At 41.7% G+C, this 22,839-nt stretch overlaps 2 protein-coding genes across 2 annotated transcripts in view; both read left to right on the top strand.

The window, feature by feature from the left end:
• The first annotated feature begins 6 nt into the window (after window positions 1–6).
• On the top strand, window positions 7–9,443 carry LOC109958886 (C-Jun-amino-terminal kinase-interacting protein 3-like). Its single transcript, XM_020597835.1, has 5 exons — window positions 7–744; window positions 4,882–5,002; window positions 5,648–5,718; window positions 6,257–6,348; window positions 8,275–9,443. The coding sequence occupies exons 1-5, from the start codon at window positions 439–441 to the stop codon at window positions 8,471–8,473; spliced, it is 789 nt and encodes a 262-aa protein (XP_020453491.1). The 5' UTR covers window positions 7–438; the 3' UTR covers window positions 8,474–9,443.
• A 26-nt stretch (window positions 9,444–9,469) lies between these two features.
• Window positions 9,470–22,839, top strand: part of mapk8ip3 (mitogen-activated protein kinase 8 interacting protein 3) — a gene marked incomplete at its 5' end in the record, with an annotated part of 20,190 nt that continues 6,820 nt past the window's right edge. Inside the window, 18 exons of the mRNA XM_020597822.1 lie at window positions 9,470–9,674; window positions 9,818–9,920; window positions 10,243–10,361; window positions 11,160–11,171; window positions 11,937–11,954; window positions 13,069–13,126; window positions 13,384–13,536; window positions 14,064–14,121; window positions 14,330–14,481; window positions 14,828–14,884; window positions 15,008–15,178; window positions 17,344–17,503; window positions 18,600–18,650; window positions 19,641–19,730; window positions 21,582–21,737; window positions 21,926–22,091; window positions 22,231–22,428; window positions 22,544–22,727. Of these exons, the coding sequence (XP_020453478.1) occupies window positions 9,470–9,674; window positions 9,818–9,920; window positions 10,243–10,361; window positions 11,160–11,171; window positions 11,937–11,954; window positions 13,069–13,126; window positions 13,384–13,536; window positions 14,064–14,121; window positions 14,330–14,481; window positions 14,828–14,884; window positions 15,008–15,178; window positions 17,344–17,503; window positions 18,600–18,650; window positions 19,641–19,730; window positions 21,582–21,737; window positions 21,926–22,091; window positions 22,231–22,428; window positions 22,544–22,727 (2,111 nt within the window). The remainder of the gene's footprint in view (window positions 9,675–9,817; window positions 9,921–10,242; window positions 10,362–11,159; window positions 11,172–11,936; window positions 11,955–13,068; window positions 13,127–13,383; window positions 13,537–14,063; window positions 14,122–14,329; window positions 14,482–14,827; window positions 14,885–15,007; window positions 15,179–17,343; window positions 17,504–18,599; window positions 18,651–19,640; window positions 19,731–21,581; window positions 21,738–21,925; window positions 22,092–22,230; window positions 22,429–22,543; window positions 22,728–22,839) is intronic.

The following is a 22,839-nucleotide window of genomic DNA, read 5'->3' as shown; positions in this document are numbered from 1 at the left end:
CAGTTCGTTCTTCAGCATGGGCTCAGCGAGAGCCGATCCACAGGCTGGCCCAGTCCACATCCACTGCTCCCCGGATCAGATGCTCTCTGCGGGAGGGCGGAAATAGCTGGGCCGCGTCTGGAGGTGACACACTGGGCTGGTGGTGGAGGAGGAAGGGGCCCTCTTTACATCAAAATACTGTAGAGCTGTTTTCAGCACCGAGATAAAGGTTAGCCTATGCTCCCACACAGCAGCCAGTCTTCGTTCAGTAAACATGTGTTGATGTAAAAGGGCACAGGCTGCTTGTTTTCTTTACCTGAGGACGAACTGCGATTGGATGTCCACCTTTTTCTGCGCGGAGTGGATCCAAACCGCGTGACACTCTCGCCTCACAGGCCCGAAAAAACTTTCAGCTCAGCCTCCTCATCTGGAAAACAGAAGCCGGCTCCACCTGCCAAGATGATGGAGCTGCAGATAGACGAGGTGGTCTACCAGGACGACTACGGCTCCGGCTCTGTGATGTCGGAGCGGGTGTCCGGCCTCGCCAACAGCATCTACCGGGAGTTCGAGCGGCTGATCCGCAGCTATGATGAAGAGGTGGTGAAAGAGCTGATGCCGCTGGTGGTGAACGTCCTGGAGAACCTGGACGCGGTGCTGACTGAAAACCAGGAGCACGAAGTGGAGCTGGAGCTGCTGAAGGAGGACAACGAGCAGCTCATCACCCAGTATGAAAGGGAGAAAGCGCTCCGCAAACAGGCGGAGGAGGTGAGTGACCCCCGGTGTCTGTTTGGGCCTCCACCCGCATCATCACATCCAGCTGACGGGTTTCATCAGACCCGTGACTCATGTTTAGGCCTGAGATGGATGAGTTTACTTTACTGCTAACGCTGTTGACAATGTCTTCTGTTTTGTCAGATTGTTAAAAACAGCTGTAATGAATCCTATTATAACATTTAAATGCACCATGACCATTAGAACTGGCTAAAAAGTGTCCACTGGTAGAAGATGTTCCAACACTGTACTTACTTTCATGTTTAGGCTAGATTACCCCAATCACATTAGCTTAAGACAGTTTTTGACTTATTTATAGTCAGCAAATAACCCCAGGCAGAGGAGACCTTACAAGTTCATGTATTACAGTGAAAAAAGTTACATCCAGCAAAAAGGAAATTCATTATAGAATGTCACAATTCTATTTAATAAGACTGCTTCATTAAAATCACATCTTCTTAGCTGATTTAGGACATTAAAATGAATCCACACCACTTGAGCTGAGAGGTCATACAGTCACTATCTCACACACACACACACACACAAAATCTGTATGTGAATGTTAAAGGAATGTTTCTTTATGCATGTGCCAGTAAACCGTGCTCAGAGGCAGAACCTAAAATTCTACTTTGAATGTGCTGCTTCTCCTACTCGTGCTGCCACTAGCTCTGCTGATACCACTACGTTTTACAGTCACAACTACATCTGCTACTAATACTACCATTGTTATTACTAACACAGCTACTACCACTAACACTGTGTCTTCCACTACTTATACCAATGCTAATACTAACATACTTTCATTTTAACCCTCCTTTTTTATACATGAGCTGCTATACAGCTCTGCTGAAGTGTCATGCAAATGCATAAACACTAAATATGCAAACATGAAGCAAGGATATGACGGCATGATGATAAAGGGACAGTCTGCTAACTAATGAAAGAAATGATTGGTGTCAGCGTGACTCTCAGTGAGCTCCTATACTTGGAAAATAGCAAGAACAGGGGCACAAACAACAAAAGCAAACATCACTATGAAGCTATTATATTACCAGTCAAACTCCACCTCCAGCAAATCTTTTTCTTCCCCTCTCTCTGTCGCCTTTCTCTGACTGGTGGCACCGTGGGATCCAGCAGGCATCATAGGGCGACTTGAACACCCCCCACTGGCAGCACTGCTAGTATCAGCCTAGCTCAGCTTTTAGTCTGTTTCACCATCAAATCCTTTATCATAAAGTTGTAGTTCCGTTGAAAGCCACAGACACTACAGGGACCAAAAGGTGCTAAACATGTCCTATATTTTTATGAGTCAGACTTCATGCCAGCACAGCGTAATTAACCAAATCTGAATGATATAACATGCTTTAAACAGAAAGAGAGAAACTTAACCACAAAAACCATCAATAATACTAGTTACAGTAACACATTTGTCTGATTTTACTGTTCTTTCTCAGCTGATGATACAGTTTAACTCATCAGACATGAAATGACAGTTTTAAAACTTCTCAGATGACATAAACATGTTTCTGTTTGAGTTATAATTAACATTTAATATGCTGCTCAATACTTGCAATGTCATTGAGGTCTATTTACCTTCAGTTTCTGTATCCAGATAAGGTCTCTAGTTTACACACACACACACACACACACACTGATGCAGTAGAGCTACCAGTTCTACTTTTATCTGGCTTGCTCAGTAGTTTAATACGGAGAATAGAGTTTTATGCTTTATTACTTTGTCTGGATCTTTCCATCTGAATCTAGGTTTCATAATCACAACAGGTTAAGCTTTAAATAAGTAGTGTTTAAACTACAGTAATTCAGATTGCACTTGTTTTTTTTTTTTTATTAGATTATTTCTTGGTTTTCTTACCAGCAGGTGTTCAAGATTGTTTTCCATGCAGGGCTATGTTTTCAGCTGGCAAGCTAAATTGATTTATGTTTGTTCAAATTAGGTAACGATTTTCTATGCAACAAATAGATGTTTTCTTTCTGACGGTGCATGGGGTAAAGTGGGGGATGGGACGGCATGCGAGGGGTGGGAAATCCCAGGAAATCAATAGTATACAGAGCACACTGACGGAGCCTGGCACTCTAACCTGATTTGTGCTCAAGAAGAGCTAAAACAGAGCAACAGAAGCAGAGGGAAAGAAATAACTGAGGTTTAGAAAGCTGCAGCTTAAAGGAGTAAGGGCACAGGGCAGATCAGGCAGAGACGAAGGCTAATAAGAAGCAAAAGCAGGGTGAGAGAGAATCTGAGCTAGAGGAAAACAACGCACCATCTTGCAAGACACAGGGAGCAGCGAGTGAGAAGCAGCTCAGATTTCAAGGTTATTAACTAACGGTAGATGCAGCTCCCTCTCTGTTCCTGAAACCTTCACCAGATGTCCAGGATTTGGTATTACACTGACTTGAACGCTCAGCCGTTTCTTAGCATCTCTGTTGCTCCAGTTTTTTGTCTAGTTCTGCAGCTGCTTGCTGGAATCATCTCATCTCTTTGTTTCACACTTCTCCAAGCATGATGACAGTAAACGATTACACATATCTTATGTCTTATTGCCTTCGTTCTTTATGTATTTTGCCTTTAGTTACTAGTACACAAACTAAAATTCAACTTATCGGCTTCGGTCCTGCACATTCAGTGTGGTCTCAGGCCATTTTCTGGACTGACAACCTTTATTCATTGTTTTATTATAATTGTAAAGATGCAGACTTGATATTATAGCCTGCTGCATTTGACGCTGCTGTCACGTCCCCCTCTCTTCTGGTTTTACTTAGTGTACGCAATTAGCTGTAAGTGTGACCACACTGCAGGCAAAAACACTTAGCTATGCTTTGTTAAGGACACACATTAGCTCCTCTGAGCTAATGTGTGTCCTTAACAAAGCATAGCTAACGGGAAAAGCCGAAAGTGACATTCATGGTGTGTGTGTCTGATGCTGGGGAAGGTATTTGTTTATTTTACAGGGACACATGCAACTAAGCATCGTCACACTCCGTCAGCTGATGCAGTGCATGTGGGGCGTCTTTGCAGCCCCCGTTCCTGGTTAGGCTTTAAAAAGGCAGGTTCAAACATCCAAGAACAAATAGCTCAGTAGACAAAACCAGCTTAAACCAGGAGCGAGGCAGTGGACAGAGGAGCGCTTTGCTGTAGGACATGTTCCCAGGATTTAAGTAGAAGGATATTACTTTATGAAGCTGAGGCCTGATGCTGTACAACATAATGGTGATAATTATTACATTATCACATCTTCACTGAAACAAGACACACAACATGAGTGGAGGAAACAGCTCTGCTTCTTTCCATTTGGCAACAAGATTTCCTTTATGGAAGAAGAATCATATTTGGAAAATGTGATTGTCAGATCCGATTTTTCATACATAAATGTGGCTTTCTGTTGTTACACTGGAAGCTGCAACAACACATAGTATGAAGGCTGTTTATTCAGCTCAGTAGTTAATAAAACACCGATTCACCTTTGATTGAGTCACATTTCTGTGATTTCTGAGACCTTTGAGCTACCTCTTGCCTTCAGAGGTGGAGATTTCCTTTTTAAATTCCACCCTACATATGAGAAACAGGTTTTGTGTTTTACGGGGATTGTTATTCAGTCTTTCTCATATTGTAGCATTTGTCTTTTCTGTGGTGGATATCTGCTGCTGACTCCATGTTCCATGGTCTCCCTGCAGTCAGAGGATTACAGTATTAAGACTTGTAGCCTTGCTGCACTGAAAAAGGATGTCATTGTGAACAGCTTTGTTAAAAAAGAACAGCCAGTGTGAAAGAGAAGCTGCTGGCTGCTCCAGTTTATATGTTCACTAAAGGACAAACAGGTGTTTTATAGAGCATCTGACCAACTCCAACCTTTCTTTAGTGAGAAAAGTTTAAAAACTATTCTCATCCAGACACTTTTGGTTGATATGTCATGTGAAACTCATTTGATTTTTGACAGTGAACCCTGAATCATCCTGAAAGGTGACTACTTGAAATACCCATCAACACTATAATAACTATAATGCAATTCAATCATAGTATGTTGTTTCTTACAACACAGTGGTTAAAGTATACAGTTATACTTTGGTATATTTTGAGCTTTGTAAATGTAATTTTGCTTCTGTGTCTCCCATCAGAAATTCATTGAATTTGAAGATGCGCTGGAAGCTGAGAAGAAGGAACTACAGATGCAGGTGGAGTTTCTGGAACTGCAGGGGAAACAACTGGAGCTCAAAACAAAGAACTATTCTGACCAGAGTGAGTGAACAGACGCCACTGTACATGTAGCACATCTGGTCGTTTCTAAAGGACCAGCCCCAAAACCTGGTCGAGCTTTTAGCAAAGTTTATCAATGAATAGAATGGCTACGCAGGTCAAGCTTTTAACTGATACACAAAAGCAAAAGTAACACTGAACACTCAGGAATAGTTCTGTGGGGAAGATGGAAAGGGAAGTAGGCACTGCAGAGGGATGTTGTATTTTTAGATTGTCAATGCTGATTTGCTGTTGTTCACGTGTCAGTACTTTATGAATACATACAGAACATAACTTGACTGTTTAGTTTTTCCTGTTCTCTGTCTACCCTTAATGTGTTCCTTTTTCTTGATGCCTTTCTATCAGTGGAGTTTAGACGCAAACACTTCAGTATTTAAAATACTGTTAAGCAAACAAAATTGTGCATTAGTTAAAATACCCACCTTTGAATTGTCGTTCCCCATTCTGTCGATTATTAAGAAATGATACCTTTCATCACCCAAGCCCCTATAATATACTGTAATTAGGGACTGAATGTAATGTGAACTGCTCAACTGGAAAGGCTTAGAGCCACAGATATTTGGATTTATGACTTTTCCTTGTCTCTCCTGGTTGTTTGCTGCTAAACTGTCTGCCTCTGGCTCTTAGTCACTCGGTTGGAGGAGCGAGAATCAGACATGAAGAAGGAGTACAACGCTTTGCACCAGCGCCACACGGAGGTGAGAGTGAACATCCAGCCCAAAAACTCAAACTACTCTTAGACGTTTCAGGTTTTTTTTTTTGGGCCAGTTTAAAAAACCCAAATGCTGAAATGTTTCTTTGAAACTGTTTAAATTTGATAGTGAATTGTTATTCTTTTCTGCTTTCCAATGTAACCAAACTACAAACAGACACAACTGTCACTGTGGTGGATTACCAAACACGAGTCCCTGCAGTTTCTTTCCAACCCATAATGAAAATGAAGTCGAGGCTGCCTGGAAAATAAACAAAACAGTTTAAAACAGTAATACGCAAAACCCAATTATTGTCCTTTGAGCTCTATACTCTCAAAATCTGATTGTCCTTTGGTTCATAAACTATGTCCGAGTAATCCAACATGTAGTTGATTATAGATTTCATAATTCAATCCCTGTAATCATTTTATAGGCAACTCCTTTTCTCACCAGAGTATTTCTCATGTTTTTTTGTCCTTGAAAATGTCATTTTCCCTCCCTCCCTCGTTTCTCTCATATTTTTTTCTTTCTTGTTGGGTGACAGATGATTCAGACGTATGTCGAGCACATAGAGCGGTCCAAACTGCAGCAGGCAGGGAGCAACAGCCAATCGGAAGGCTCTGGCTGTGGACGAACGTGAGTGATTTTATGTGTGTGCTGGGGTGGCTGTCGTGCACATCTTTGTGTCTACTTGAATTGCAACTTTCCTCCATTGTTTTGTTGCTGAGGTTTTGCGCTTCGTTCTGAATGTATCAGGCTTTCATGCGTCAACATGCCCATCGTGTCTATGCTGGCATTTGTCTGTCAGGTGCTCTGATGATCAGCCTGTATTTTCCACTAACAGATAGAAAATGCATTAAAAAAAACTCAACCGCCGTGTTTATTTAGTTTATTTGCTAACTTGTTGTGACCAACCCACGAGACGTAAATGTTTATGAGTGTGAGGCAAGACAACGAGTGGGACACCTGGTGCAGCTTTTCAGTAGCTGAACCTCAGACCAGTCTCCTCCTGCAGCGTGTTCAGTGTAAACACAGTATTGTAACTCAGTTCAGCTACGGTGTCGACTGACATGCATCCTAATCCTAGACGTTTTCAGCTGTGTAAAGCAGAGCACTGACTGAGGTTGGTGTTGGATGCTGCATCATAAGCCCCAGGTGAGGTTTACAAAATGTATGACTAGGACTAGAAGGACAACTCATTCGGACTATCATCGGTTTACTAATAAAGGTTGACTTGTAAAGACGAAAATGTTTGTGTGTGTGTGTGTGTGTGCTTTCATGTACCATGGCATGTTCCTGTCTTCTTGTCTGTGCCTAATCGGTGTCTGTCTGTCTGTGTGTCTTGCTGGCTTGCTCTCTGTGCTGCTGTTTGCACAGTCAACGTCAAACATGGAGGAAAAGGTAAATCCGACATGTTCAACAACTGCCCTCACAACGGTTCCCTTAGTTCCATGGTCTAAACCAGCCTGAATTTAAACTTGGTTAAGGATTGCTGATGCCCCCCCTGTTGCTATGCTTTAGCCCCTTTTATAAAAAAATTATTTATTTATGCATTTTCTTTATTAGTCATTGATGCTTGTAATAACACATTTTGAAATGAGGAATGGTTCCGATGTCATGTTGAGCAGTGTAACTCAAGCATTCCAGTTTTCTCCGCTACCTTCTCCTCGTTCTGCATTGTGCGTTTGTGTCTGCTGGTCAGTTCATCCATGTGTTTGTACGTCTGTTCTGCTGGTCTGTTTATGTCTAACATAATATGATGATGAAATATGAATTATTATTTATTAGAAGAAGCTCATGCAGTAAATGTATTTGCCCTGATGGAGTGGACTGCATGCCCCCAGAGCTTTTCTTACTGTAGGGCTTGTCAATTAGCTGCGATTCCTTTGGCCTCAACTTTCCATTCTTGGCTTGCTCTGTATGTCCATAATGCTCATTTTTATGGATCTGAAACTAAGTTTGATTGCAGGTTTTTGCTGTTTCCATGTGTGTGTCTTCAGGGTGCTCTGGTTTTCTCCACACGGTCTAAAAACATACTTATTTTCTTTCATACCAAGAGTTAGATGAGAAGATTGATGCATGTCTCGTGTGTGTATGCAACTGGTTAGATTAGCAACACAGACTGGAAACCAGAGGAAATGGCTAGCCTGGCTCTGTCCGAAGGTTAAAAAGAAATCAGTTACAGCATTTAAATTGTTCTCTTTACACTGGTTTTTGTTCAAATTAAACAAATGTGATTTTGACATGAGCTGTAGAGATGCTGCATATATACCGTATAGACAAAAGAGTGGTATCAATCTTCTCATCCAGCTCACAACAAGAAATTGAATAAGCCTATTTTCCAAAGTGTTGAACTTTCTCTTTGGGTTTACAATAGTTAGCAGTGAGAGTGTGAGTGATTGTCAGTTTCTTTTGAAGGACTAGTAAATTGTCCAGTTTGTTTTGTGTCTTGCACCTTTAATGCATGCCAGGATAGGCTCCAGCCCTGGAGAGGAACGAGAGAGGATGTATGATAAATGTCTCACATTGGTCTCCACCTCTCTGTGTCTCCTCTGCCGGCAGCAAAGCGCAGCGCCCACCATCGTTGAGCCTGTACCCCAGCGGTGAGGGCATGGTACGTGGGGGTCTCGGGGGGGCTAGGATGATGCCCGGGAAAGACATCTGGCAGGTCAGCGAGCTCGGCCAGTCTACCTTCAGCTCCGCCTACCAGGTGGGACAGAGAGCGGCCATGTCCTCCTCCGTGACCACAACCGCAGCGTAGAAGGGGGGGAGGTGTCAGCCTTACCGCTGCCTGTCCTGCTAGCCACACCCACACAGACCGCCTCCCCTCCCAAGCCTGCTTGTGTCATTTTAGAGGAAACTATTTATTCACATCAGTTGGAAAGCTGCCCTTTAAAGTCAGATTTTTAAGTACATAGTATGTTGACTCAAGCAAGCTGGGGCCGTGTTTTTTTTTTCTTTTCATGGGTTTACTGTGTGACCACGGAGCTTCTGCTGTGTGTCATCATGCTTTACTTTACACTTGTGCATTAAGGTTAAACCTGTGGGTTTAAATGTCCTCATTTTTTACGCTGTGCTATTCGTGTTCTTTGTCATATCTTGCTTTATATGTGCAAAAAAACAAAACAAAAAAAACTTCCAAGGTAAGAAAAACAAAAGGACAGTGTTGCTTTCTTGCTGTGGCTGCGCCTGGTATTCAGCTTTGAAGTAATAAGTGTAGGTTAAAAGCACATTTTAGGCTTTAGATAGGCTTATGCCAGGTTTTGACTTGTGCTATGTAATTTGCCATCCAAATATAACTACAGTGACTTTAGCTAGGGTAAATGAAACAAAGATCTCATATATCACATAAATATATAATGTGCAAACTATCAACTTTCTATCTACTAACAATTCAAAAAGGTTTTCACAAAAATTAGCTTAATTACTTGGATTTATTGGTTTCATGCATCAAGAAGTCACCAAACTAAGTCTATCACAGCAAAGCTGATCACAATTTGACTTTACAACTTTACCATTATAAGTGCCAAAGGCTTAAACTTTCCAAAGTAGCCAACGATGAACGTTATAATACAGTGTATAGTAATATCCACAGTATTTTTACACTCAAATCAAATGAGTCATACATGTGTTATTTGAAAAAGTTGGTGCTTGATCCCATCTACATTGTATGACGGTCATATAATGTCGTCTGTCTCTTGCTCCCTTGTCGTCTCATACCACCGCTGTATACAAAGGAGGATGGATCAGAGTCTGACCAGCCACACCCAGCAGCACAGGAAGCAAGTCCAACACACCCACCTCCTCCGTCCCCTCCGCCAGCGTCACCCCCATCAATGAGGGATTTCTCCCACACTGCGATTTCGATGTAACGCGGACTGGGAACTGCAGGAAAGGTGCCAAGAGGCTCAGCCGGAATATGGAGGTACAAGTTTCTCAGGAAACCAGGAATGTCAGCATCGGTAAGAGGATGTCGCCGAACTCTGCAATGATAACTCTTAACCTTTGTGCAAAGTGCAGCAAAAACACAAAGCACATGTTATTATACCCTTCTGAAGCACAGCTGAAACGTAATTCTGATGTGTTTTTGGTCATGTTTTTCCAGGTATGGGAAGCAGTGATGAGTGGTCCGAGTTTCAGGAGATCATTGATTCTACCCCTGAGCTGGACATGTGTGTGGACCCCCGTGTCTATGGCGGAGGAAACAGGTACAGTTACCATGCAGCTGCATCATACACACAGCACATATCAACAGTGTCCAGAGAAAATCCTGTATCTTCAACATATCATATCGGAAAGCTGATCAACATGTATTTATAGTATACGTTATCAAAGGGGTTAATAGCACCATATCTGCGTTTTTGCACATTTAGGCATATGTACTACGGCACACATGGTTATGTTGTGTGTAGTTGTAACCATTTTATTCCAGCGTAATGTATCTAGGGTTGCCTAAGTGTCATATTTTGGTTGAAATTATTAAATTCCGCTGTCACTGTCTAATGAAATCTTAATCTGTGTGTGATTCAGCCCCTCCCAGGGCATCGTGAACGAGGCCTTCGGCATCAACACCGACTCCCTCTACCATGAGATTAAAGACGCCAAGTCAGACATCATTGGAGATGTAGATGCAGGCGCCGAGCTGCTAGGTATGAACAGGAATTGGGCTGCAATAGCTTTGGTGGATTCACAGATTCATTAGTAAATATCCTTATACAAGAGGCCTAAAGCTGCCAGGAAACTTTAAACAAGTAAGCAGCGTCACTGGTCACAGGTAAGTTTTATTTCAAAGGACATGCTTGAAAGAAAAGCGCTGTCACCTTCACCTCCTCCAAAGGTGATCATTGAACCTTGAACGGGTGAAAGTGAAGGCAGAGACTTCCACTGGATGCTCATATTCCGATATGTAATATTACTCAATAAGAACAGAATAAGTATAAAGCCAAACAGAGGGATGCATGTCCACGTTACACAAGTCAAGCTTTGATTTTGCTTTGGGCCGGAGATCCATGTGAGGCTGTATGAATGTGCCACTACACTGACTCTGACGTTTTACCTTGCATGGCCAAGGCTGGAATACGCTCCATGCCGGCAGCTTATCCCTGCATCACTGCACAGTCATTCAGATAAAATACACAGTCCCTCAAGCACAGCTTGTTCATTCATGCAGTCAGTTGTGTTGGTTTGCCTTTTTTTAGATTCTATTTTTTATGGGACAGAGGCATGTTAAACAGCTTATTCACCCACTCCGGGGGAATTCACATGGATTTTGTTTCCCTTTATCTCTGGTGTCTGAACTGGGTTCCTTTTGGATTTTGATTTGCTGTCCCTGAATTTTATGTATCAGAAATAGGAAGGGAGGTTTGACCCATCTTCTTGTCCATCTGTTAACCTCTCACCCATTTCTTTTTTCCCCTTTTATGTGCTTCTGCTGGTGACACCCATAGGGGAGTTCTCAGGTGTGTATCTGAACATGTATTGGTTGGTATCTCTTCCTTTTAATCTCTCTTCTCCTCTCTACTCTCCAAACTCCACATTTAAGCGTAATTATGAATCAGTTTATACAATTCAGACAGGTACATTGTTATAGTTTTAATTATTAGTATATAATTATTGTTTTATTGTTTGTTCAATCAATTAGAAATTTGGACATTTTGGTGATACAGTAAATGCCCAACATCTAAAACCATGCATTAACAGTTATTCCTTTAAAGTCACAGTGAAAATATTGTAATCTGTAGTTACTGCTGCGCCCTGCATCAGTCTGCATATCTCAAATTCTCAGCCCATTGTATAAAAAGACTTTTGAAAATCCTTCCCCCCCTCATTGGAAATGCTTGGAATGACCCTAGAAATACCCTCAGTGCAGTGTGTCCCATCCAGCCTCATGTTCAAATACTAAACACATTGTTCCTTGGAAGAAATATGCTCTTAAAAATCAGCTTCACTGGGACTTTAAAATAAATCTGACAGTATTTAAATAAATTGTCTGTTGGGTCTCGGGGCTCTGCTCCATCCTTGATCCTGTGTCAGACCAAGGGACAGCTTTTACTGTTCTAGTTCTTTAGCCCTGCCGCTCATTTTCAGATCCAAATTAATAAATGCTTATCAGCATCCTCTCTCTTCTCTCATCGTTTCTTGTCCTTTTCCCCTGCTTCATCTCTGATCTGTGTCCTCCCCTCTTTCACTCATCACCCTTTCTCTTTTTTCTCGTTTGCCTCCAGTCCGTGATGATTTCTTCGGTAAGGCACCCCCTTGCCTATGCTCATGGTCACCTTTATATCATTCCCTGGCCTCTAGCTTTCATGTCCCTCTGGTTGCTTCTTTGCCTGTTTTTGTGCAGCTTTTATATTTACATTTTGTACCACCTTTGCACATACCCAGCCCCCCACCCCAAGATTTCCTACAAAGGATAAGATAGAAAATGTTTTGCCAGTAGTGGTGACCCTTAAAAGAACATTAAAATAAAAATGCTAGTTTGGAAAGAAAACACTATTGGAGAATAATCTTAAAGAGACAGTACAGAACTTTGGATCAAGGAAAAAATAATGAATGTGCATGTCTTGGAAGATAAACGGGCTGCATGATGAAGTTTAATATAAAAAAAGATGGCACCAGTGGGACTGTAGTCAGCGCCTGCTGTCATGAGATGAAAGCTGGACTGCAGTTAGATCGTATGTCACAACATAAACCTCTCACAATTTCTAATCCTGGTTAACCAAAGGACTGTAGCAAACCACTCATCACCTGATAAATAAGAACCTTCTGTTTGTTTGTTTTTGACATGTCCAACTGTTTCTCTGTGCTGAAATTTGTGCTTGAAGTTTGTTTGCTTTCCTTATGTTGCACAGTGCTTGCTGCTTCACCATAATCTATCAGTGAATATCTAGCAGTAATTAAGTTAAAATAGGATTTATTAACAAAATTAATACACTAACACTGTCATGGTTAGGGGATCAACTGAATTCTGAATATACGTTCACTCACTGATTCTGATCATTTTCATCAATGAACTGCTCTGTTTTTAGGGGAAGTGTTTCTGGTCAAGCTGTGTCGATATGCGTGTTCTCACCAGCTCAGTTTCATGAGTGTTTACTCAGTTGTTCTCCAGATATTTAATGTGGAACATTTCTTTATTAAACTGGCATATGAAGGCTGAAATCAGCCACCTGTTCCTTAATTTTAATTTAATCTAATTGTTAAACTTTTGTCTGTGTAGAAATATTTGATCCATCAGCAGGCGTTGGTTGGTCTGAAAGGCAGTGTTACCTTGTCAATGAATGAACTGATTGATCTATGTATGTTGTGTATCGAGTGTGATGATGGGTAACAGAGATGTTAATGTGACTGTTTCAGGGATGGGCAAGGAGGTCGAGAACCTGCTGACGGAGAACAAGCAGCTCCTAGAGACCAAGTAAGAGACACAGGGAAGATGAGTGTGTGTTGGTGTTAATCTTCATCCATATACACCTATTGCATTTCAACCAAAGGTAAAACATGTCTGAATGATGTTCCTCTGGTCAGTTCATGATCTAGATTCAGGATATTTGCAGCCATTTCTTAAAGCTCATACAACATGAGGAGCGTTTGGACATTAATGCCCAAATTGTAGTTTTCTGGAGCTGGTTTCGGTATCTTACGTCCTCCTCTTTCTGCTCTTTTGCTTGACAGAAATGCTCTCAACATTGTGAAAAATGACCTTATTGCCAAAGTGGATGAGCTGTCAGGGGAGCAGGAAGTGCTTAGGGAGGAGCTGGAGGCGGTGAGACAGTCCAAGAACAAGGTAGACGCCAGAATCAAGGAACAGGAAGAAGAACTTAAGAGGTGACTATAAAAATATAAATATAATAAAATGTTTTTTTTTTCTTCTTACCTATTTGGCATCATTTTCATGATCCTACAATGTCTTCGAACAAGCATGACGCAAGAGTAATGAGGAATACATATTGGAGGATGCTACAGACACTAGTTAGTGGAGAATTAGCACAGTTACTGTTGACTAAACTAATTCATTCAACCTGGCAAAAGACACAGAAGAAGAGTAACATAAGTTACATTTCACTGCGACAGCTTTGTGTCAATGGAGGAAGTTGCTTAAATTTGAAGAAGATACCTTTTAGCTGCAGTTAAAGCTGATGTGTTACAACATCCTCAGGCCATAAAGTGGTAAACTCCAAACTGTAAAACTCACCTGGACACAGTTCCAGAGGCACAAGAACATTTTTTACAACACTAAATAAATGTGCTTTAGATACACTCGGGGGGCTATGAAGCGAGACCATTTTAAGTCTGAGAATGGGTGGGAAAGTTGTGGATGGAAAGTTGTAACTGCTTTTGTGTTTGTGTCGCAGGTTGAGAGCAGAGGCTCTTGGTGCTTCTCGAGACTCCAAGGATGAAGGAGGTGACGATGTGAGTCGTTGGAGATATCCCTGCTTTTTTTGCAGATTCAGTGTATTTGCTTAAGAAATATTAACATCAGCTCAATAAAAGTCTCTCACTGCAGAAAAACGTAAGACAAACCACGTATAAACCAATATAGCGAGTTTCTTGCTGCCTGTAAATGTATGTTTTCAGACTTTAACTTAAAAAAAATGGCACTTTGCTCTCATGTTCCCAGTTTTCATCACCCATGCAGGACGGTGACATGACAATGACACAGCGGAGGCGCTTCACTCGGGTGGAGATGGCCCGCGTGCTGATGGAGAGGAACCAGTACAAAGAGAGACTGATGGAGCTGCAGGAGGCTGTGCGGTGGACAGAAATGATCAGGTAGACAGAAGAAAGACATTGCTTTAGACTAGACAGAAAGCATCTGGATGACCGCAGGAAAGGAACTGCTGTTTAAACTCAACATACTAAAATAGCTTGTAAAAAAAAAAGTTCTAAATCATGATGTATGTATGTTGAATTTTAAAGAATACATGTCTTTTTGTTTTTGTAGCACTTTATTTTGCACTCTTTTATTTAGAACCTAATTTCATAGTGTTTAAATCACAGTTTCTCTGCTATAGACCTTCTGTTTGTAATGTAATTTAAAGGAAATGCATAAGACACTGACAGCATTCATGGAAATGTGCACTCATTCATCTGAACTTCCACCTGTCTTTCCTCCCAGGGCGTCACGAGAGAGCCCCCCCATCCAGGAGAAAAAGAAATCCACCATCTGGCAGTTGTGAGATTCTGCTTCTGTTAAACTTATTATTTAAATGTGATTATAAATAAACTAAAGGGATGATTTGGTGAGACTAAACCAGCAAAAGTAAAAGCTCTCTTCTTTTCTCTCTCCATACACAAGCTTTGCACGTCTCTTCAGCTCATCGTCCAGCCCTCCGCCTGTCAAGCGGCCATACTGCAGTGTCAATATCCACTATAAGTCTCCTTCACCGGCTGGTTTCTCTCAGAGACGCAGCCACACCATGTGTCAGATCTCCACCTCCAACCGTACCCTGGAGTTCTTCCCTGAAGAGTAAGCTCTATACTTTCGCTGAACTTGCACTTCACACTCAGGCTCATAACTTATCTGCTTCCCACTCTGCTTTGGTCTGAATGCCTGGTTGCTTGCTTGCTTGTGGCAGCTTGAAGAATAAACAGCTTTCACCATGTTCTTCAGTAACTGACATAGTTTCTGATTTGTGTCTTGGTCAGTGCCTTTATATTTCATTCAGACAACTTGTCAAGCCCAAACGATGAGAATATTCTGAACATTATTTAAACATATAAAGGCAAAAGCTTTTTTGTATTGTTATTAAAAAGATGGTTTAGAAAGATTGGAACATTTTTATTTAATGGTAAAAACCTGAAAAGTCATTGTGTTGTTGCACACTGAAATGTGTGAAATACAGTGCCTTGCGAAAGTATTCGGCCCCCTTGAACTTTGCGACCTTTTGCCACATTTCAGGCTTCAAACATAAAGATATAAAACTGTAATTTTTTGTGAAGAATCAACAACAAGTGGGACACAATCATGAAGTGGAACGAAATTTATTGGATATTTCAAACTTTTTTAACAAATAAAAAACTGAAAAATTGGGCGTGCAAAATTATTCAACCCCCTTAAGTTAATACGTTGTAGCGCCACCTTTTGCTGCGATTACAGCTGTAAGTCACTTGGGGTATGTCTCTATCAGTTTTGCACATCGAGAGACTGAAATTTTTGCCCATTCCGCCTTGCAAAACAGCTCGAGCTCAGTGAGGTTGGATGGAGAGCGTTTGTGAACAGCAGTTTTCAGTTCTTTCCACAGATTATCGATTGGATTCAGGTCTGGACTTTGACATAGCCATTCTAACACCTGGATATGTTTATTTGTGAACCATTCCATTGTAGATTTTGCTTTATGTTTTGGATCATTGGCTTGTTGGAAGACAAATCTCCGTCCCAGTCTCAGGTCTTGTGCAGACTCCATCAGGTTTCCTTCCAGAATGGTCCTGTATTTGGCTCCATCCATCTTCCCATCAATTTTAACCATCTTCCCTGCCCCTGCTGAAGAAAAGCAGCCCCAAACCATGATGCTGCCACCACCATGTTTGACAGTGGGGATGGTGTGTTCAGGGTGATGAGCTGTGTTGCTTTTACGCCAAACATAACGTTTTGCATTGTTGCCAAAAAGTTCAATTTTGGTTTCATCTGACCAGAGCACCTTCTTCCACATGTTTGGTGTGTCTCCCAGGTGGCTTGTGGCAAACTTTAAACGACACTTTTTATGGATATCTTTAAGAAATGGCTTTCTTCTTGCCACTCTTCCATAAAGGCCAGATTTGTGCAGTATACGACTGATTGTTGTCCTATGGACAGAGTCTCCCACCTCAGCTGTAGATCTCTGCAGTTCATCCAGAGTGATCATGGGCCTCTTGGCTGCATCTCTGATCAGTCTTCTCCTTGTATGAGCTGAAAGTTTAGAGGGACGGCCAGGTCTTGGTAGATTTGCAGTGGTCTGATACTCCTTCCATTTCAATATTATCGCTTGCAGAATAATTTTGCACGCCCAATTTTTCAGTTTTTTATTTGTTAAAAAAGTTTGAAATATCCAATAAATTTTGTTCCACTTCATGATTGTGTCCCACTTGTTGTTGATTCTTCACAAAAAATTACAGTTTTATATCTTTATGTTTGAAGCCTGAAATGTGGCAAAAGGTCACAAAGTTCAAGGGGGCCGAATACTTTCGCAAGGCACTGTAAGAGTGAGTGTGGCCTCCGTCGTGATCATACATTCATTTGGGAATAGATGGCAGAGTTTGAAGTGGAAAGCTAGTTTTCACATGGTCTCGTTCTCAGTTGTTCCTTTTAAGCTCTTTCTCACTAATACACACATTAATACAACCAGACCTCAGACACATCACTCACATACAGACACAAATAACACAAACTGTATATTTCCCCTGTTTTTCTGCTTTTCATTGTAGAAATGCTGAATGTACTAAGCATCGTCTCAGTTTGATGAAGAGGTTGGTCACCTTCAGCTTCATCAAAGCTTTGTTTAACATGAGCTCTTAACTCCACAGCTGCTGCGATTCTTATCTTCCTCTCCTCTCCATGTCTTCTTCTTCTCTGTCTCTTGCTGCTGGCTGGCCAGGCTGTTAATGCTTCGCTTTTTCTCTTTCTCTCTTCCCTCCCTTCCCTCCCGTTGCTTCCAGACTGGCCAGTAATGGTGTTGCGTCTCTCCTCAGTGACTCGGCACTGTTGGCCCGCCGAGAGCAACGGCGTGAACAGTACCGGCAGGTCCGTGAGCACGTGCGCCGCGATGACGGCATCATGCAGGCCTGTGGCTGGAGCGTGCCATCTCGCTTCAAACAGGTACACACGCACACAACTCACCTGTATGGGCAGAGACCCCTCTGGGTCTCCACATACTCTCCACAACCAAAACTCTAAAACTGCTCAGCTTATGAGGAAAATAACCGTTGACTGGTGAAAATCAATGGGATCACCTCTGCAAGAGACATCCAAATTTCAAAATATGTAGAAATGATTTGGAGTTGTCAGAAAGAAATGAGAATGTCTAAATAATAATTGTACCCACAGTGAGGCTGCACAAAAACATCTGACTAAATACAAAAACTGTATCACAATGAAGTTGGAAATACTATGCACATTTGCTGCAAGTACAAATTTTAGCCCTGCTTTTACAACATAATTAAAGCAATATATTAAAATGATATGCTACAGAAACTGGTTATTGATCAACAACGCTTATCAACTTAACCTATCATGTGTAAGTTGTGAACTTTTTTGGCAAGTAGATTTTTATACTGTTGAGACATGGACAGATGGTAGTGGATGCTTGGAAGGTAGGAAATCACTTTAAAAGCCTGTGTTACTTTTCAGAAAATTGTTAATAACCCAACATAAAATGTATTTCTAGTTCATTAGCCAAAACAAACAAAACCTCTTATAATGTCCTATTAAAGTATAAGGCTAACAAATCCCATGAAAAGACCAGAACTGACCATGAATTAGTCCTTGCTCTCTGCCCAGCCTATTGGTTCCTAATGAAGACGTGCACTTTACAGGGTACATATATGTTGTTTAATGTTTTTTAGGCTCAGTAATTTTATAACAGAGTTGTAGACTGTAGTTTTTACAAGGTAGTTTTGGGATAAGGGAACATGTCATCCAGTCCGTGCTAGTAGGATCAGTTCATTGTTGGTTATGGTCTTTTTATAGGATGTTGAATATGAGGACAATATCACTGAACTTATCTAAATTAAACAAACTGTTCAGAACAGTGGAAGGCTCTCAGTCTTTTCCACTTTGGTTTTGAGCATAAAATGACTTCATAGCATCAAAGTGCACCTTAAATTTTGGGCTGGCAGACTGGGGTTGACCCTATGCAGCTCGAAGGCCGCAAGTGTGTTGGTAGGCAGGTGGCTCTAACTCTGGTCTCCCATAGACTGGTGGTCAGACGGACAGCGCTCAGAACAGCCAGCTGAAGAGACGACAGGCAAGTGAGACCGACAGAGTGCCAGCATGCACCTTTACGGCTTCCTCTCCCTTGAACCTTCTCCCTAATGCCCCGATCCCTAGACAGCAGCAGATAGCTAAAACCAGCAAAACTGTGAATTCATATTCAGATAATGGAGACATTTTCTCTGCTCTGCAAATTGAGATATTAACAGCTCATCATGACAGTTTTAATGAAGCAATGAGAAGTGATCTCTGGAAATGCATGAAAATCAAGAGGAAATGGTTATTTTTAGGCATAATATGAGTCCCTGTGTTTCAACTCATACAAATGCTACTTACAGACACATACAACGGTGTGAGGCTGCATCTCTCTGAAAAACCTGTCTTTGTGGAGTTGACTCCAGCTGATTTTCTCTCCCTCTGCCAATGTTGTTTCAACCTTTAACCTCTGTCTGTCTCAAACAACCCTACTTATCACGCTGATGTTGTCATCACTTGCTCTGGTTTGACTTCACTATTGTTTATGAAAGGAAAAATCCACTCGGTATACTTTAAGTGTAGGGTTTTTTTTTTTTAGACAATTCCATTGAAAATATATACAGCCACCAGAGTATGCCACAATAAGGAGTTGTGAAACCCTACATAAAGTGGCTTTAACATATACGTAAACATACTGTGCATTTACATTGAACAGTGGCGGCTATTTTTTGTTTATACTGTTGGTGACGTATACTTTTTAAATGAAGTGACATGAGGATATTTCCTATACAAGAGTGAAGGATTGCTCCTAAAAGCATGTTTTGCAGATGTTAGGCTGTGAGAAAGTGACCACAACATCACAGACTGGTGACATCAGTGGAGTTTGCCTTAATTGCCTGCAGTGGATGCAGTGTACATGTAAACAGCACATACACAAACTCTGAATGTTCTTGGTTTCATCGGTAGCCAATAACATTGAAGATGGTTTGAGGGAATCAGACAATAATTCATTACTTGTCTTCTCACCAATTGTCACCTCTGCTTTTAGACCACCAATGAAAAAGAGGATAACCGCATGAAGAATGTTCCCGTCCCGGTGTACTGTCGTCCTCTGGTAGAGAAGGACCCCAACAGGAAGGTGAGGAGTTCAGGGGAAAATACTGTGGCTCATAAAAGTTCATCTAGTCTAAACCACACACCACATCTGTGACTGTACTCTCTTTATGACTCGCTACCATTCAAACTTTTTATTAAAATGAAAGTTTCTCTTAACTGTACAGAACACACAGTATATAAATAAAATTATAAAATAAATAAAACTAGTAAAATCAAAACAAAACTTGAATTCAAGTAAAATATTGAAAAAACAGATGAACCAAGTAAATTTAAACTTTCTGGAAGAACACAAATTGTTACCTGTAAGTGAAAAGCAAATAGTGAAACCAAATTGTTAAATTTGCATAACATTTTTCAAACTTTTCAAACAAGTTAATCAACTGAACTGTCCAAGCACAGAACATAATGTCCACTTCTTTCTCTTCACTCCTACAAATTGTTACCTGTAAGTGAAAAGCAAATAGTGAAACCAAATTGTTAAATTTGCATAACATTTTTCAAACTTTTCAAACAAGTTAATCAACTGAACTGTCCAAGCACAGAACATAATGTCCACTTCTTTCTCTTCACTCCTTCTTTCATTTCTTTCCTCCTTCTTGCCTTCTCTACATCATCTTTCTCTTACTCCACCTAGGCATTACTATGGAGGAAGGTGAGCATGGCCACATGCTCTGGGGTCAGGCTTGCTCTTTTGTTTTTTGTTTTTTGGTCACAATGTTCCCAGCATCTGAAAAAAGGCGTTCAGATGGAGTAGATGTAGCAGGGACAGCCAGGTATGATTTGGCCATGTGTGAGGTTGGGGAACCTTGCTGCGTTGTCCTTCCACCATTGGAGAGTGACATGTGACTCCCAAATATGCCTCAATGGCAATACTTGTCCAAGCATCAGTAGTGAGTGTGATTTTTGATGAAGCATTTTTCATTTCTTCTTTCACACTCTTAACTGTAGCCTCATATTTTTTCTCCATCAGCTCTGTGAAGTAATACCTGGATGAAATGTATTAATCATTTCATGAAAACATTGACCCTCCACAACTGCAAGAGGTCTCATGTCTTTAATAATCATGTGTAGGATACTGTTAGAAAGCTCAGCAGACATCTGTGGTGTGCATGGATTCATGCTCCTTTTATGGAAAAAGTCATCTAGGGTGCTTTGTGGCGGGGCCCTGAAACAGACAACGAGATAAAAAAGTGGCGTAATTAGAAAATGTGTATATGTGTAATAGAGATTTAACAAATTGCAATGTTACTGTGGACTATTTCATTTGTATTTGCGTTTGTACAAACATCGTATTCCCGCATATTCACGCGGTTGGCATCCAGCTTTTGGCGCATTACCGCCACCATCTGCTCTGGAGTGTGAAACTGAAACTTGTCTTACAATTTTTTTTTTGTTTCCTACATATGACAAGTCGACGATTAATATGCAAATCGACTAATTATCATAATCGATTAATCGCTACAGCCTTACTACCATCTCATCAGTTGTTGGTGAGATAAAACCATGAAGTGACACAGATGCTCCAAGAGACATAAGGTACTTTGGTCAATCAAAGGGCACTTTAGGGGTCAGTTGGACTGCTTTGGGCTGACATGAGGCAAGAATGAAGCATAAATTCTTCCCAAATATGTTTGAGCACCAGATGAAAACCAGAGGGTGAGATGTAGATGAATGATGTGCGTAGACCAGGGACTGTAGCAGGACTCAGGGTGGGGACGTCTCAAACTGGATTGGAAAGAGGCATGGTCTATATTCCTCAGTTATAAACAGTTATAATAACTGACAGAGGTTTTTTTAAGTCAAGTTCAAACTGTTTCATCATTTTAAGTTTTGCATGTGTGTGTGTGTGTGTACTGTACGTGCTTGCTTGTAGTTGTGGTGTGCAGCAGGAGTGGACCTGACAGGATGGAGGGCCAGCAGCCAGGAGTCGATACCAGCCAAAGCACTGTCAGGCAACAGCGACCCCCTGCACACTGAGGGGGACGGAGCTAACAAGAAGAGCAGCCCCAACTCCCCAGAGAAGAGGAAGGTAGGCTTAATCTACTGACACCCAGCTTCAGAGGGGTATTTATCATATTATAGTGTAGGTCACACATTAAACTACACAAAAACATGAAGCACGTTGTTGTTTTTTTACAGATGAACCATGTCTGTCCTTTTTCACTTAGCCGTCATGTTGTTATAATAATTATATTTTCTCCTCTCTCCCTGTCCAAGTCGAAGGAGCTCCAGGAAACGGACACCATGAGCAGTCGAGTGTGGATCCTCACTAGCACCCACTCTGCCAGCAAGGTGGTCATCATCGACGCGAACCAGCCAGGCTCCCTGGTCGACCAGTTCAACGTCTGCAATGCCCACGTCCTGTGCATCTCCAGTGTGCCAGGTGAGATGGAGAGTGCTGGGTCACATTCTTATACATCTGGCTTGTTGAATGGTGTGACATTTTTTCAGTTTTGGTTGATTTATGATGCCAGTGATGGTTTTCCTTCATACTTGTTAATGTGCTGTGTGTTTGTATCCAGCTGCCAGTGAGAGCGACTATCCAGCAGGAGAGATTGTGTTGGATCCAGGTGATGGTAGTGTAGGGGGAGGCGAGGACACCGGTGGTGTGGAGGGCATGTTGGCTGGTATTACTCTGGTCGGCTGTGCCACCAACTGCAGCGTTGCCCGCAGCAACTGCTCCTCACGCACTGACACACCCATAATGGACAAAGGACAAGGTGGGCACATGCTGAAGATGCTTCTGCATCTTTGTATCAACACAGTAGCAACACACTGATGATGCATGAGAGAGGTGTCCAATCTGTTACTTATTTTAATGGTGTTGTGCCTTAGCCCCCACTGCTCCCCCCATGAATGGAAAGATTCATTCTGCCCAGTCAGCTGAGGAAGCCACAGAGGCCACCGAGGTGCCTGAGTCAACAGCCAGCCACACAGGAATGGGATCTGGACCTCCAGGACCATTTACTGAGCACGTCTTCACAGATCCCCAGCCTCGTCCAGCAGACACCTCTGACAGGTAAGAGGTGAAAGTCTGTTCATGTAAAGACAGTCGTCAGGATTTACTAAAATATAAGGGACAACGTTATTACCTTCAGTATACTACTAAATAATGTCCAGGTTCTCCACTT

The sequence above is a fragment of the Monopterus albus genome, unplaced genomic scaffold (assembly GCF_001952655.1).
Source record: "Monopterus albus unplaced genomic scaffold, M_albus_1.0 scaffold35.1, whole genome shotgun sequence".
In the NCBI taxonomy this organism is placed as follows: Eukaryota; Metazoa; Chordata; class Actinopteri; order Synbranchiformes; family Synbranchidae; genus Monopterus; species Monopterus albus.
This window is presented reverse-complemented; position numbering and strand designations above follow the sequence as displayed.

What these genes read in the sequence shown, in the direction of transcription:
- LOC109958886 (XM_020597835.1), top strand. Translation starts at nt 439, where the DNA reads ATGATGGAGCTGCAGATAGACGAGGTGGTCTACCAGGACGACTACGGC. An exon ending in TCCGCAAACAGGCGGAGGAG is followed by an intron (nt 745 to 4,881) that starts GTGAGTGACCCC and finishes GTCTCCCATCAG; the next exon opens with AAATTCATTGAATTTGAAGA. An exon ending in AAAGAACTATTCTGACCAGA is followed by an intron (nt 5,003 to 5,647) that starts GTGAGTGAACAG and finishes TCTGGCTCTTAG; the next exon opens with TCACTCGGTTGGAGGAGCGA.